Consider the following 17,274-nt stretch of genomic DNA (forward strand, 5'->3'; position numbering starts at 1 on the left):
TTTATGTTTGCGGTTTTTTATTGTGCAGTGAAAACCAGTGGCTCATTTCTAAGCAGTAGTCCCCAAAAACAAAGCATCAAAATGGGAGACAGTGTAGTTAATTTGAGTGAGAACAGTCGTGTAATGGCGCAGTAAAAGGTGTGCTCCATAAATGACGGGTAAGTTGTGAAACATTTTCAAATAAAAACAATATATTTTGGGATAATGAAGTTTCATGCTATGAACTTTCGTCCACATTTCCGCTGTACGGGCATTTGCAAAGACTGACATCTGCAGGAGCCAATAGAAAGCCTCGAACTGGACTCTCGACCAATAGCAGCGCAGGGGGGGCTGGTATTATGGAGTCGTAAACGGTTAGTAACAGGACAAGCAGGTAAGTAAGATTTTGTCTTGTTATTTTCTTAAAATAAATGAACGCTCCGCTTGGCAGGAAAAAAACACACATTCCGTTAAGCCCCCGGTTGTTTGGCTTGAGCTGGCGGAGTTTTTAAGCGCACTTTTCTGCTAAACGTGCAGCAGTCATTGAGAAGTCAGAGTGGGATCGGGAAGCAAACAAGCTAGCGAGCGTTAGCATCTCTTGCTAGCTCAGCTGGCTGCTATCTGGCAGCCTGGGAGTTCCAAACATTAGCCTGTTAGCTCCGCAACTGGAGAAACTACTGTTTGATTATGGCATAAATCTCCAGTGGCGCATTCCTTCACACAGCGTTCAGTGATGGAGCCGCTTTTTTGTAAACTTACGTTTAAATTTCTACACCGCTGTGCTGACATTAGGCGACATTTAAAACTTTTTCATTATAAAAATTTGCAACGATAACGTTAGTGGATGTTAGCTTTAGCTAGCGTTAGCGTGGCAGCAGGACATTCAGATAAATAAATAAATAATAAATAAAAATAAACAGCTGGGGAGACGCTACTTAAGACCGAGTCCTAGAAAAAAAATAGGGGGGTGGGCGAAGAGGGTATAATTCAGAAAAAAACGCTCAAATTCCGAGATGTAAGTCGCGCATTAACGAGAAAAATAGGAGAAATAGTGTTTATTTTTAGTCAATGAGCGACTTTGCTTCACTTTTGAACATTAAGCTTGAAAAAAAAATCAGAAATTTGAACTCCTTGTAATAAAAGACCAATAACACCTCCTTCCAAGTATGTTGTTAAGGCAGACAACAAGCTACAAACTCATATTCACTACGCTGCAGCGCAGGTCTACGTGCAGCAGGCGATGGGAGGAGTGCACGGACCCTCAACAGTGTACAGCACTGAAAAACGTCATGTATACATACATACGTCCTGCTTCGCTCTCATACAGTGCCAATTTTATATCTATTTGTTTTTTTACTTACACTGCGCCTTGTTTTTCATATAATTCTGGCATTGTTTTCATTTTTCCGTTTTGTTTGTTTGTTACATTTTTTTTTAATTGTCCCAGATTTGCAAATTAATCCTAATTCTCCGTTGCTTTTCTATTAAACTTTCTACAGGTTTTTTTTGTGAATATCCCTTTTTTCCTTCTTTAATTTGCATTTTTTTCCCCTCAGAAATTAGCCACACGTTTGTTGTGTAAATTAGCTGTTCTTTGTGTTAAATTGCCCCAAATTTTAAGGGTTGTTCTGTCCATTTTTTACTGGGCAATTTTCCAAAGTTCCACAGTTTTTTCCCCTGTAAGTTTGCCATTTTTTTCCTCAAAATTTTGCCCCATTTTTTTTCTCGTTAATTTACAACTTTTTTTAGTTAGTGTAATGTGCTGATATCGATTGATTTATGGAATTTTTTTTGCCAGTTCCAATTTTCTTTCTCTATAGCATCAGGATTGGCATTTAGCATAAGAACTGAAGTAAAATAAAAAGTAAAATCTGCCAAATCAACAACATGGCCCAACAAGGGCCTTGTGAATAAGGGAGCAGCTATAACTTGCAACATGTACAAACAAAAAATTCCACAAGAGTTAGAGGCTCGTACATCACCTAACCCTGTATCTTTTCCTACTACGCCGTCATAGTTAAATGTATTGTCTGAAATTTTTAAATACGATTCAAGTGATCTTATTTTTTGTTTGTTTGTTTGTTTTGTTTCATTTTAGGTGTCATGTTTTCATGTGTGGAAACCGGAAAAATGATCCCTTGGATTATTGAATGGAGTTCATCGACAATGGAGTTAAAGGTATAATTGTTATATGCATTTATCTTTATTTTAAAGCCAGGGGGTGCTGCAGCCACCCTATGGCTTTGGAGATAAGATCACATCAGGGATATAAGTAGCCTGGATTTTGAGGACCCGAGTGAAGAGCATCTGATTAGGATACTCTGTGGACATGTCCCTGTGGATGTATTTTGGTCAAGTGGGATGGATTACATATCCCTGGAAGTGTGGGAATCCCTTGAAGTTTGCAGGGATCGCCTAGGAGGAGCACAAGGAAGTTGAGACATCTTTGCATCAGCTGTAACGTGGAGCAGGACCAAATGGATGGATGGGTATTTGCCAGTTATGACAGTCACAGATCGGCCAGTTTGTTTTGTTTTAGTGATGTTTTTAGTTCACGTCCCATGAAGACCTGCGGAGGTCATTTTAGGTTAAGACAAAGCAACAACAAAAGGAAGAAGTAATATTAGGAGGTGAAAATCACACTTTTAAAAGTGGTAAATAAATAGGAAATGGCAATCACATTTCCAAGAAAAAAATGCAGAAATTCTCAGAAATGAAACTAGTGACAGGACCGGTTGACTGAAAAAGTTAGGCTTGTAAAAAGTGTAATATTCTTATAAAAACAACAAACATTTTTTGAAAATGATATTCTTTATTATAAAAGAAAAAAAAATTCAGAAATGATCAGAGATTAAAGCCAATCTAAAATTACAGATTTTCCATCTAAATTTATCACTATAACCATTAAAATTCAGTTATATTTGTTAAAAATGTATTCTCTCTGCAACACTCCATTATTTCCTCCTTAATTTTCTGAACAATCGCTCTCTTCCTCCCTCTGATTTACACAGACACACAGATAATGAAGTGTTTGCAATGCATGTCCTTTCTGGTAGTCTGATCATGCTCAGAGACCAGCAAGACCTGTTAGAATAAGTGAGGTGCATTCATCTTATTACTTAACAAGCATCAGGAGATCAGAGTTACTGAAACAATCTAAAATCACATATTTTTCCATTTTCATTTATTAATGGGTTTAAATGGCAGTGAGACAAGAGAAGATATAATGTAACTTTGTAAACATCTCAGCTCAGTTTCCCAGACATCGATTGGAGCCGTTTCTAGACGAAAACACTTCTCAGTAGAGAACTACGTTGAATTTCTCTTTTAGTGTGGGAAAATGGCTGTCAGTGTGCAACGAGTCGTTTATAGGATTATCTTCTGGTGCACAGGATGTTATTAAAAGTTGTTTATTTAAATGTCAAAGAAGATAAACCAGACAAGCAAGAGACACTGGAGTAACAGCATGATCATCTAGTGTTGGGCGAGTAGATGCAGAAATGTAGCCTCCCTTAGCAAAAAACTAAACAAATAACAGTGTTGGAAAGAGAAATTTGAATTTGATATTACTTTTTTAAAAATTTCAACAAAACACAGGGCAGATTAATTTTTCAATTAAAGTTGTGCCTAATGTAACTTGAAGTCCATCCACATCAAGTGTAAAAGCAAGCTTTATTTATAAGGAGGAGGGCACAAAACAATGAAACCTGAAGAAAATTAGGTTAACATACTCACTGTGATAAATTATATCTCAATGTGTAGTCTAAATACAATTCACACATTTAAGCTTGAAGAAAAAATCAAAATGACGATAAAAAATGTAAACGTTTAGAAACGAGCTGTTCGGCGGCAAATATTAAGTGTTTATTTTTCGATTGATGTGGACCTCAGTCAGCATCGCTGCAAATAGTAGCCAGTAAGCTAGCCTTCAACCCAGCTGCTACTTCATCTCTTGAAAATAAAAATAAAAATGAAAAGGAATTATGCAATATGCAAAATTAGGTCAAGAAGAAGCAAATAAAATTTGTTAGATGAGATAAGATAAACCTTTCTTAGGAGGAAATTTGTTTACCTATTTGATCAGATATATACCTGTTTAAATCTTACCTGAAATTGTAAAAGCTTTTTGAAAGCAGAAAGCAGCTGCCCGGGTTCAAGTCTGACCTGCCGACTCCTGTCTTTCTTCACTATTACTATCCATTTTTAAAAAAAAAGGAAAAGCAAAATAATAACAATAAAATACAATACAAATATTATTATTTTAAAAAGAGGGGCTTGAGTATCACTAATTAAGGTAATGCAGAGGGGTTTTCCTAGTTCAAAAGGGGCCTCTGTTGGGTTTGACTACACCCATAAGCATGACTGATGTACATTTAGCTAAGGGGAAGTAGTCTCTGTTATGTTATATATGGCCATCTAAGAAACAAGCTTGAGTTCATTAAACCTCTTGCAAAAATCTTCTTTAAAAAAATAGAAGCTCTTTGGTGGGTGTCAGTATTTTTTCATTTTTAGGAAAATTCCTACTAAATGTGGGGCAGTCATGCTTGCATGTGAGGCTGCCCTCCAAAGGCCAATTTTGAGGCCTTAAAAAGAATTGATAGCATTTGAACTTAAAACGCTGCACGGAGACAAAACACTGATGAGATTGAGTTTAGCTTGTGCTTACATGTAAAAAACTGATTAAGATGATAACTGTGTTAGCCCCCCACCCCCCAACACACACACACACACACACACACACCTTCCCAGCCACCACATCCCCCCTCATTAATGAGGACAGGGATTTGTATTTTTCCTTTAATTTGTCACCCATCCATATGATGGTCTTTTCATTTAAAATCTGTCAGATGTGAAAAAAGTTTTGGTCTGACCCCCTCAGAATCAGTTTTCTGTAATAACAAAGACTTCCTGGGATCCAAGCCCTCCCAAATGCTTTATCTTTTATTAAAAACATTTAATAAAAAGTCACTATTTTTAAATCTATTAGGCAACATTTGGAGAAAAAAAACAAAGAAACACAAGTAGGACACTTAGTATATTATAGCAACTCTTTTAGTCTTAAACATGCTCCTATATTTTTTTTCCTGCAGTTGTTTTGTTTTGCTGCTAATAAAATTTTATAGGAGTATAAATGCAACAAAGACCCGTTCTGAAGAAAATGCTGATTTGTAAGCCAGTGTTTTAACAGCCATAAAAATACAGAACTTTCTGGACATAAATTGCTTAAATTAGATGGTGAAAAATAAAATGTCTGCCACTAGAATGCAGTGATAATAAATCATAAATTATAATGCATAGTAATAACAATCTAATTTGTGCTGTAGATATCTTATAATAATAGGGTTAAAATACTCAAACTTTGTAGAAGCTTTATTTCTTGTTGACCTAACATGTTGCTAAGTATGACATACTCATTAACGTGAACATCAGTCAACTGAGTTTTGATTCATTTATGCCTGTTCGGACGTAGTTGGCGCTGTTTTTTGCACAATATGAAGGTTTACACGCGGCACTGTGGGGAAGATCTCCTTCATGCGGCCAGCAACACTTCACACTAAACATAAACATATTTAAGACTGTTGAGTTAAATTGATTCCCTTGTAGCTTTTGCTTCGTTTGTTCTTGGTTTGGAGGTAGTTGGCGCTGTGTTTGCGCACAGCGTGAGGCTTTTATTATTTTATTACACGCAGCACTGTAGACAAGAGCTCCTTCATGTGGCCGCTGGCTGCACCTCCTCATGAAGCTTGTTGTAGTGTGTAGTGCGGTGTGGTGTTTGTGGGCGATCCTGTTCCTGTTAAAAAGTGACAAGAGGCGCAGGCTCAGTTTGCACAAACTCTCCTGAAAAATAGCTGCTTAGAGAAGGATATCCAGGCTGTAGTCCTCGTTCCTGTTAGTTATTGTTGATTTTCCGCGTAAATATTTGGCGCACAGGTGGTCTTTGAAGCATAAGGGACATTTTCTGCGCGTACGGTTGGAGTAGGAGCATAGCTATGGCGTGTCTAACCAGAAACGGCAGCAGCGGCGGCGGCACCAGTACAGCAAGAAAATAAAAGTGTGTCCGCTGGTATCTTTTTGTAAGACAATGCCCTCCTGTGGGATCTTCTTTTGAGCTTTTATGTCGTTTCTTATCTGCCCTTTACTCTAGTGGTGACTATGAGAAACGTCTCCCGCCTACCAGCTCTCAGCACATACGCACACACTCACGCGCGCGCGCAGCACTTCTATGTTTGTCAGACTCAAATCCGAGGGAGAGGAGCTAGCCGCCATTTTCTAAGCGTCTCTCCCTAAAACGAGAGAAAACGGCTCGCGGCAAACTACCATCTGGATTACCTCTTCCTCACCGGGAATCGGACTTTTCGGTAAAGGATTGCCGTGAAATCGCCTACGTTTGAAGTAATTTGGAGTAGAAAGGACGGTTTCGCGGCCTTGCCCTTATATTCGGCGAGGCTAGCTGGCGAGCAAGGTGTAGCTCGTTGATTCGCCCATTGCTGTATCCGGAACGAACCCGAGCGGCTCTGCGCTGTGGACCCGGGCCCCTTTTCCTCCGCTCTCCGGTTGCATTTATTATTTTTTGGATATTAATTGATGGCTCAGTGATCGAGTCAACGCGCCACCTTTTGTGCGTGTCTGTGCGTGTTAGCACCCTTGGATTTTTTTTTCCACCAGAAACTGCAGGGGATTGTTGCCGAAATTCCCTCGGATAGTGCAACCTCGTCACGTGGTAGGTTCCTCCTTTTTCTTTGTTAGCGAGCTAGCTAGACTTGGCTGGGTCTACCCCCAACTTCTCCGCTTTTGACACATTTGAGCCCCATTTGTTTGGCGAACTAAAGGAGGACTGCTGTACATTTAAATGTAAAAACAACAGGGCTGCCTCGCATTTGTTCTTGTAGGTCTAATTACAATGCAAACCATGTCTGCGTCCTGCATTTCGCTCCCAGCGCGTTTTAAATAAGTTGTGAGGATGGCCAGATGCTAACAAGAGGCCAGGATTCATTCTCACGCCAATTCCCCGTTTCGTTATTTATACTCTCATAATACATGTCAGTGCTGGGCGTTTATGCGCCTCAAACTATCAGCCCGGGCGCACCGCAGGTTACGCAGGCTGGAAATGTTTACGTGCCTTACTGGGTTAGCTCAAAGTTTACGGCCGAGATATTGAAGAGAGAGCTTCAAAATAAAAGATCTAATGTTTCGCGGATGGGCAGCTCTTCGTTGCAGCTGGAGGGTAAGCTTGCGGAGAGGTTGTGTTTCTTGCATCAGCAGCGTTAATTTGCACGCAGTGTGTCTGAAGTGACAGGCTCCACGGAGGAGATATTTATCTGCCGAGTTTCCCTGCTGCGTGATCTGCTGCTCGCGTGTATGTTTTCTGAAGATATTTAGGCACGTCTCGATGTTACAATCACTCTGCTCTTGTGTTTGCTTCAAGGGTATGAATAGAGTATTATAACCGTGTGCTCTCAAAACGCTTTTGTAAACACCAGGAAGACATTTTGGTGATTGCGTTATGCTTGGCTAAACGTTGGATGTGGACATTATTTTTGTCGCATCTCTACAGAGACTCACTAATGGTGCAGTCGGTTGGTAGGATTGGTTATTTAAATTACCTACTGTTCTGTGCTCAGTGTGTTGCATGAACTCGCTCAGTGTGTTTAAAGCGGAATGGGCGTTTTTTTTAAGGTGGATGAATTGTATTGCATAATCTGCTTCGGAAATACCAACATGGCGTAGTGCGCGCTGACTAGAAACTGCGGTGAAAATACTGAGAACCGCCTCCATTCATCTCGCCCTGCAGACGCTACAGCGTACATGCAGCTCGATTTTTATCTGCTGAATTGTGAGAAGGGAGGATTTTATCTAAAAGTTTAACATAGATACAAGCGATACTTGGTACTTTTGTCGTCCTTAAGGTTTTCTTTAAATTTAAATAATTTCCTGGCAGCTGTAATTGGGTAATTATTTAGGGAAAGGTAAAATAGGTTCAGCTGAAAATTAAACAAGAAATAGTCAGGATGACATCATGTGCTTTGGGCTAATGCTGGGGCCTAAATCCACCTACTTACTGTAAGAAACCCTGCTGCATACTGACTTACCAGGGCACATGTAGGGCAGTGGGGTTTGGGGCAGTTTGCATTGGCTTTTCCTCTCTTCTCTCATAAAAAGATGTCTTCCAAAGCGTATTCTTTAAAGAGGAGCCTTGTTAAATTAAAGACAATGAAGGCTTGTTCACACAGGCATGGGTGGAGTGGGAATAATAATTTATTAGCCTGGGATTTAGCTCAGTTGTCTGTTTATTCCATCTGTGTCTTGAGCATCACCCGCCCCAAGGTCAGTGTGTGGATTTTAATTTATTTGTACTTACCGGATGTTGTGGGTCCCTCTGTTGACAAATTATTGGTGATTTCAGTGACAGCCAAAGAATGGTTCTGGACTGAACGATTGTATTTTAAGAGACTGAAAACACTTTTGCCTGGGATATTCCTACCCTTCAACTTTGCTCATGTTTTCATCTTTAGCAGTTCACAGGTCAGCAGCATGTCAAAGAGTCACCAGTTCAGCTGATTAGGTGTTTAACTTGATCATTCAGGCTTCAGCTTAGCTTTAGCATTCTGAGTCAATGTCACAGAGTTTTCATTAGTATTAGTGCATTTACATTGAACATATTTTAATAAAGGTTTAGGATAAGAAACTTTCTTTTGGGGTGGTGGTTAGTAATTTTCCACTCACTGTACAGTTTTACAGAACCTGTACAGCAAGTATTTTGTTTTTAGTTTTGTTGTGTACAGGCACAGTCTGCATTCATGTTTTTCCCGTCATGATAAACAATTATTATGGAGAATAATTTTTTTTAAGTATATGGACAAAATATGGATTTTTCCTGGCTAACAGAGGGACTGGGTTAGGGGGTGGGGATATTACCAACACCAGCAAGATTAGTCAGTGTACAGTAAACACAAGGAGTTCCTGCTTTTTCCTGTTGCCTTGTTTGACAAAAAAACACAAATTCTCCCAGTATTTCTAGCCATCTTGTGAAGATGGCTAGTACATATTAGGCTAGTACATATTAGGGGTGGTTGATGTAACCGCAGCTGTAAATCCTGATAATCTTGAAAATACTGAATTCTTCATGTTTGATTCTTGGGGCCTGTGGGTTACAAGTGAACCAAGGACATGGGGCCATCCTTCTTTTCTAATGAGCTAATGTCATGGATGAGAAATTGCTAATTTGAAGTGTGAATCTATTGAAAAAGGGTGCTGATGGCAGCGTTAGTGTAGTAGTGACACAGCATTATATCCAGTGACACAGCAAAAGAGAAATGTGGTCTTGTTGGCTTTTCTCCCTGGAAATCTTAACTATAAAATAGTTGTTTAACAATAGCTAAATCAATGCAACCTTGTAACGGCTCAATAGCTGCACAATATTATCACATAATAAATCTGAAAAATATTTAATACATGGGATGTTGTAACTTTGGTTGAGCTTTTTAATCAGTTGCTCAAAGTCCTCCTTCACTACCGTGTGACCGGTTCAGTAATTTCCATCCACCCTTGTTTACATTTGTGAGCTACTAGTATCCATTCCTCCATAGCCTTGTTTGTTTTTGTTTTTAAAGTTTATTTATTTTAATAATATTTTTTTCTCTGAAGTGGTGAAACATGTTTGTTTCCACCTTTAGAGTAGAACAATTTTCTTGTACTTTTTTGTAAGTTACCGCACCTTAGTGGAGATTGTTGAAATATTTCCTTTTAGGCACCAAATCTTCATCGCTCTCAGACATGCCTGGGCTTGTTGCACATAAAAGCATATTGTTTTACAGTAATGATATTGTGATGACATTATGTCACCATAAAAATTTATACTAGTATGATGATACTATAGATCTATGATGTATCATGGCTGATGTATGACACAGTTGAGTAATTTTGTAATTAAAAAAGAAATACAAAATTCTTAGTATTTAAAATATTAATGTTCATCTTTTTCTCCTCCTTCTATTATTACTACTGTTTTTATTATATTGTTTTTCTTGCAATAATAATATTATTGTATTTATAAAACAAAAACAATAGAAGAAGAAGCGTGGGCAACAAAAAGTGCTTTGAATAAAGCATATTTTTGTGTACTTGGTTGCTGAACACAGTCACAGAAACTAAAATACTGCATTTTTTTGTATCTAATATGGTTTCTCATATTTCAAGAACAGGTCTTATGGTTCCCTCTTTCTCACTTTCCACCTGAGAAATTTTGAATGAATGAATAGAAGTGACACTTATGGAGCTGCTGGTTTCAGTTTTAAATGAGCATAGGTGGTATCTGTATGTTCGTTTAATTTGTGATGAGGAACATCCGTGTATACAGTTATTAATGTTACTTCTTAAGCACTGATGGATGTATACCACACAACTCCCTCATGTGAGATAGGATCAGAATTTGATGATGGGTGGTTTTTGTTAATACGATGACTCTTAACTTTATTTCTTCTTCTTCTTCTTTTTTGTTTGTTTGTCTCTGCAGGCTGTCCTCAGGTGGGGCAGTAAGCGGGTGGAGTGGAGCAGGCCGCGGTGCCCGTCCCTCTGCACTGTATGGCTGCGATGGCGCCCGCTCTCACCGACGCCCCAGCCGAAGCTCACCACATCCGCTTCAAACTGGCTGCCCCATCCTCGAGTCTCTCACCAGCCAGTGCAGAGAACAACGGTAACGCCAGCAACATCCTCATCCACAGCAGCGGCCCTGCCAAGTGCAAGGCCACCTCCGAAGAGTGTCCCCTCGACTTTTGTGGCGGAGGCGGCAACCAGGAACAGCAGCAGCCACAGGCCCAATCTGACTCTGTGTCCCAGGCATCTGCCCTGGGCAAACTCCAGCCACTTGTGGCTTCTTATCTTTACTCGGATGTGACACCTGTTCCTTCAACTAAGGAGTCAATTAAGCTGCAAGGAGTCCTCATTAAACAGTCTGTGCTGAAAAGCCACAGAATACTGCCCAACTCCCTGCTCAACGGCAACGCAGACTTCCTCAGGAAGAGGCAGGCGATTGAACTGTCGAGTGGCCAGCTCAAAAGTCTCATGAGTGGCGGCACCAACGGAAGCGGCCAGCCCATGGCACCTGTCAACGGCCTGGCTAAGAAGCTGGCCACCATGTCCACCTCTGGCTGTGTGGTCGCGGTGAATGGTGACAAGCCTCCCGCCGCTACAGACTCTCAGCCCCAGAACCTGCCCTTTGACTCTGAGACTTTGACGGCGACCTTAACAGGGCACATCCCAGTGAAAGGAGCTCTCAAACGGAGGCATTCCTCCGGGGTTTCTCAAAACACAGATGGACAAAACCTCGAACCGCCAGTGCTTCAGTCAGCCGCACTTTCTCCCTTTACCAGCGACAACCCTAACCCAGCTGAACAGGCGAATTTAGAGGACGCAGATCCAGATACCCCTACGAGTCAGCCACAGGGTTCTGATGGAGAGAGGCCAGGCAGCAGTCAGCAGGGCTCACCGCCATGCACACCTGTGCCTCCCATACCCTGCAGTTCTTCCTCAGATAGCCTCGATGCTCATGTAAGAGAACGCACTCATATTAATAGCAGCCGCCAGGCCGAGCTCGAGAGCCGACTGCGGCGCCTCCACAAACGTCTTCAGGTGGTTCAGGCAAAGCAGGTTGAGCGGCACATTCAGCAGCAGCTTGGTGGCTTCTTGGACACGGCCTTGAATCGGCTACTAGGCAGCAACAGGAAATCAGAGACTGCAGTCCCCACGGCTTCATGGAGGACCGGACGCCACTCGTCAAACAACCGGGACGGTCTGAGTCGTTTCCTGAAAGGTGGCTCGATGCCCTTGGAGCTGGAGAGGTTGTATTTGAGTGGCTCAGCCAACCTTCATTCAGCAGAAAGCGCCTTTGACTCTGACGTAACAGAGAGTAGCTCCGGAGGGGACTCTGACCTGGAGGAGGAAGAACTGTCCCGAGTGGACATTGAGCAGCGGCATGTCAAAATGTAAGTCACCCTCTGAGACGTCAGGCTGTCAGGGAGTTTGTACACAAGTACACAGCTGGTTAGAGCCTTCAAAGACTCGAGGTAAAAAACACTGAGAGAAGTCTTATGTTGGAAAAAGATTTTATACTGAAGCTCCACAGCGGTGGTTCATTTAAAATGTGGCTGCACTGTTTGGTAAAGCCACAGTACTCTTAACATTTCATGGTGCTGGGAGTTGATCAGTCCCTATATTTCCAAGGAAAGTTTTTGCTGCAGTTTTTTCTGTTATGCCATTCCAGGTGCTAGTAACAATCGTAACCACATAGCCTGCCTCAGTAGTGGTTGGGTCAAACTCCAGGAAGGGGTAAGAGGTACAATTCACCCAGAGAGAGAGCATGTGTAGTTGTGTGGGTGCTATCCTGTGGAGAACAAACTGGCTCGAATGGACTTGCTGCCTCCTGAGAGGACCTGAGCTGAAATTGAGCGTTGTATTTATCCGCAGAGCAAAAAAGTGAGCACCCACAGAGCACGTCACTGTTTTGGTGTAAAACTGAAACCTAGTAGGAACGTAGAACTGCAGAGGTGGTGTGGTGGTGGTTTTGCAGAAGGTGGGAGTTTTATATTTTAACACGCTGCCTGTTGTGACATCAGGTTTCCCTCAGCTGGGAGGGGGTCATGTAAATCTATTCCATGGGAAGTTCACATCAGAGGACGTCTTTCTGTGTCATTAGATTTGGGAGAAATCGGGGGGGGGGGTAGAGCAGGTGGTGTTAGCAGCATTAATGGAGTTACTGGCCTGTTTAGGATTGGGTAGATTATTAACAAAGCAGTTAAGATCACTGATTTTTATTATCCTTTCCAGTGTTGACTTTAGACCTTTGACCTAAATAACTCCGTAACCTAACAAGAAGCTTGTATCCTTTGCATACATGACTGTAGACTTCATTTTTGGAGCAAATGTTTTTGAATGTTTTCTCTGGAGATCATTGGGGGCGAGAATATGTTGATTAAATCGTAAATATACTTTTATACCATTTTCTGTCTTGCTCATCCACAAAAAGAAGCAAATCAGTCAAGAAAACTAAATAAATATGATATAATAATGGATTGTATTTATATAGCGCTTTTCAATGCAAAGTAAATAAAACATAAGTTAAAGGGGAAAATAAATGTAAATAAAATAACTGATTCAACTATCGATAGAATAACTAAAATGTAGATATAATACAATAGAATGCCAGAAAAAATAAATAAAATGCCTGTATAAAGTAGTAGTACTAGTAGTAGTCATTTAGATAATATGGGTGAATATGGCAGTTCAGAGTTGCATGTTTGTAATGAAAGTGAAAGCTGTCATGTCTGCAGGGGGTTCCCAAAGTTATGTCCTTAAAATACTACGACAAGGTTTTTGTTTTGTTTTTTCAGTCTCCTTTTTTAGTAGTGGATAAGGTTTGTCAGGATGTCATCAGGGTCATGGTGATAGAAATGGGAAGTGGTGACATTTTAGACGGCTGTATTATTTGTGAACTCATAGCTGATAGTTGCATATTGTCAGTGAAAATGCCAGGCAAAAGGAACTGTGTGGAAATGTTGCTTTAAACAGAGCCCGTCAAGACGAATTGGTGGCTTAACTTAACCCTTTCTGTTAGCTCTAGCGCGCCACATTATCATGTACGCATCTCTTTTATTTCCCAAAGTAATGATGATCAAAAGCACTTTTCACCAAGCACCTGAAGTACTTCAAGGTATTATTTGGGTTTAAGTGTTGGGCTCTGTTAGCTCTTTAGACATGATGTAAATGACTCATACTGAGCTCATTATATTCAGTGATTTCTTTCTCTAAAGGGGACCAATCATCATCTAGTAATCAGCTGAAATTCCCAACAGTGGCTTCATCTTTTCTTCATCTGCTTCACTTAATCTTCTGTTATAGCCAACATGATACGTCTTGTTGCTGCTTTACCATGAAAGCTTTCCAGCCATCAGGCATCACAAGGCTTTTATTGTGAAGCAGCAATGGCTTCTTGGAGCCTTAGTCACTCTTAACAAGCACTAGCTCTTTGGTGAATTCAAGCAGGTCTCTGTAAATACATGTACAGTTTTTCCAGTCCCCCCCCCCCCCCCAAATTCTGCTAAACGCTGGATTTTAACCTGGATGTTAAATGACACATCAGAACTTGTGAGTGTATGACCGTTTCTAAATGTTGTTTTGCTCAGAGAAGATCACTAATCAATCATTGGCTAACAATGTTGACCTTACTGGAGCAAACTTAGGGCCTACAGGTCTGTACAGGAGATGTGTTAAGCAAACAAGTGTCGTTTTTCACTCATGTATGTGACCTTAACCTGAGAGCAACTAGTTAAGCTTTGTGTTTGAGGGCAGCAGAGTGCTCTTAATGTGAATTACTTGAAATTTTGTTAAGTTTCAACTTAACAAAGAATTGGTTTTGGCTTGGATTATGGATGCTTGATAAACATGATTATTATTTATATATTATTATATATAAATCATTATTATTTAACACAGACTGTGGAAATATAAATAGATTAATTGAACTCAGGAAATGTTAACACCTGTGGTTCCCATTTGGTGTGCTCTAGGCAAGTATGCGTGCTACAGGATCTTTTGACAAGCGTATGTTGCTGTGATATACAGCAAATAAGTATTAATTAATTTGTTGCATCAGTACATGAAAGCTACCTGTTCTTCTACGACTTTAGTGAGACAAGTGATATCAACAGGGCTCAGATGACGTGTGGCATCTGTTGGGAGGTGTTGGTTAATGCCAGCATGATGTCAAGCTAGCTGATGAGGCATTTGGAAACAAAATATCTGCCAGTTAAAGAGTTCTGAATTTGAACCAGAACGCGCAAGACTGTTGGGTAGGGCTGCCACAAACGATTATTTTGATAGTCGACTAGTCACCGATTATTTTTGCGATTAGTCGACTAATCAGATCATGCATCCATTGGACGTAAAATGTACACCTGAAAATATGTTAAACGTTTATTTTGTGACCCAGAAAGAATAATAATTGTAATATTAAAACTAACTAGCTGCCGCCATTGTTGACAACTGCGCTGGGCCGCGCTATGAATTCTGGAACACAGTTTCTTCTTCTTCGGGGTTTAACGGCAGCTGGCATCCTTGTACATGCAGTGCTGCCATCTTCTGTTTCAGTCCGTTATTACACTCTTAAATACTACTACTTATTCCTGCGTCTTTTGGGATCTTACAAAGCTTCAAACGACGCGTCGACTATTAAATTAGTCGTCGACGATTTTAATAGTCGACGTAATCGTGACTAGTCGACTAATCGTGGCAGCCCTACTGTTGGGTTGGGTTAAAGTATCAGAAGCAGAGATGGAGTTGAGGTACAGGTTGGGCTGTCAGAAGCTGCGTTACAATATCAAAAAAGAATGAACAGCAGATAAGAGTACAGGTGTGCCTTGAAACTTTGGTTTTGCCGTTTGTACATGCACAAACCAGTGGACTACATGACTAAGGGTTGCTGCTCTCACTATTTAAAATGCTATTTGGTTAAACTATTTGTGTTTTCATTGATAGTAGTTAGCTGCTGCCCTGACAGAAAGAAGTGCCTCTCTTTACTTGAAGGCAGATGATGAGTGGCTGTAACTTTACAGTAAGCAGGCGTTTAAATATTGTTATATATTTGTAGTCAGCACTCCACATAATAATAGGTTAACACTAAATATTAGTGTTTTATTAATGTCCAACACCAGTTAGCTGCTGGCTCTAAGGTGCTATGCAGCCACCCACCATTAGCCAGACAGACAGACAACCAAAGTAAGAGGAATTACACCCCCACAAAGTAGTGTGGGTCTGCAGTAGTTTTGTGTAAAATGTGAGAGTAGACTGATATCACTTAACTGGAGCAATGTTTAAGCTCAGTGGGGACTCTTAACATGCTTATGCTCACCTGCCAAAGACAAATTTTGATCTTGGAAAAGCCCCGAAATATTCAGCTGGTAATTTGAAGACATTACACATGACCAGTTTTTCATTTTCAAAGCAGAGGAAAATTCTTTATTTTTTGTTTATCGTGATACCTGCTAAGAAAATATGCAATATAAAACTTAAATTTCTCTGGCTCAAAATTGGCCTCTGGAGGGCGACTACAGGTGTACGGAGTGTAATTGATTTGCAGTAAGTCAGTGTTTTCCTAAGTAATCTGTGCATTTTCCTGTTTTGTTTTGGCCACGTTTTATCATGAGTAAAATAAAACCACATAAATTCAACTTTTTTTCTTTCTTTTTTTTAAATAACATGCCTGGTGATTTTCCTTGGGATAAGAGGTCAAAACCTCTTCTCTAAGTCTTCTGTAATCCAGGAAGAACACAGACATTGTGTATCTGTTCATTCAGTATATTTAAAAAATAAAAAAAGCCCCCAAAACTGGTTCCTAGCTCCCAGCCCTGCGGCTCTGAAACCTTAGCTCCCTTTGTGAACATGTTCGTCTTCCTGGAAATAAGGTGTGTGTGTGTGTGTATGTACATATAACCATGAAGCCACATTTTCACAACTGGCACTTTGTCTCAGTTACCAATTACTGGCTTACAGCTTGGTACCACTCAACACTACACTCACAATGTAATGTTGTCTTCTTTAGGCCAGCAGCACCTCAATTATTTAATGTCAGCCGAGTTGACAGCGTTGTGTAAAATAACCTATTTGGATGTATTGCATTACTTACAGCTAATCCCGTCATCCCTTTCTTTACTGTAGACGTGGTTTCTCGTATCTCAGAGGATTGGGGGGCCAGCCAACTGGCCAGCATCTGGTGCAGGGCTGTGAATGTGATGTCTGTCCGTGCCGCTTTCCTTTATAAACTATCTGCAGAATCACTTGGATGCATTAGGTTAGGCCTGTTACGCTGCATTGAGAAATGAGTGGGCACATTTTTTTTTTTTTCTTCTCGTTTCTGAGGCAACAATAAACGCTCATCAGGAAATCTTAGATGTTACATAATGCCTCGTAGACAGAACAATGAAAACGTCTGCGTATTTGCACTCAGGTTTGGGGGCTTTGCGTGTTTCAGTTGATCAAATTGTGCTTCAGTGATGGAGTACATGTTGCTCATGATGCTAATGCACCGGGACGGTTAAAATGACTGCCCACCTTGCTTCTGCTCGTGAATCAGGGTACCTAGTTTGGCCGAGACCACAGCGTGCCTTTCATGCTTATGGCTCAGCATTACTCTGCAGTCTTAGCTGCTCAGCTACGTTTTCCCCATCCTCATTCCTCCATGTCTGTGTATTTACGGATGTACGTGAGCCCCTGTATACGTTCCTGTCCTGCTCTGACACATCTGGA

General features: G+C 40.7%; 1 protein-coding gene across 5 annotated transcripts in view; it reads left to right on the plus strand.

Annotated features, from left to right (window-relative positions):
- The first annotated feature begins 302 nt into the window (after positions 1-302).
- Positions 303-17,274, plus strand: part of LOC100696540 (KAT8 regulatory NSL complex subunit 1) — a 41,086-nt gene continuing 24,114 nt past the window's right edge. For 2 of the 5 annotated variants that reach the window (XM_019362324.2, XM_019362327.2), the window contains exons 1-2: positions 6,050-6,700; positions 10,493-11,960. In XM_019362324.2, coding sequence (XP_019217869.1) covers positions 10,561-11,960 — 1,400 coding nt within the window. In that variant the 5' untranslated portion in view covers positions 6,050-6,700; positions 10,493-10,560. Of the gene's footprint in view, positions 374-2,077; positions 2,158-6,049; positions 6,701-7,054; positions 7,205-10,492; positions 11,961-17,274 lie in introns of those variants that run through there. The other 3 variants (XM_019362325.2, XM_019362328.2, XM_019362326.2) reach the window with 3 other exon arrangements.

The sequence above is a fragment of the Oreochromis niloticus genome, linkage group LG8, assembly GCF_001858045.2.
Source record: "Oreochromis niloticus isolate F11D_XX linkage group LG8, O_niloticus_UMD_NMBU, whole genome shotgun sequence".
NCBI lineage: Eukaryota > Metazoa > Chordata > Actinopteri > Cichliformes > Cichlidae > Oreochromis > Oreochromis niloticus.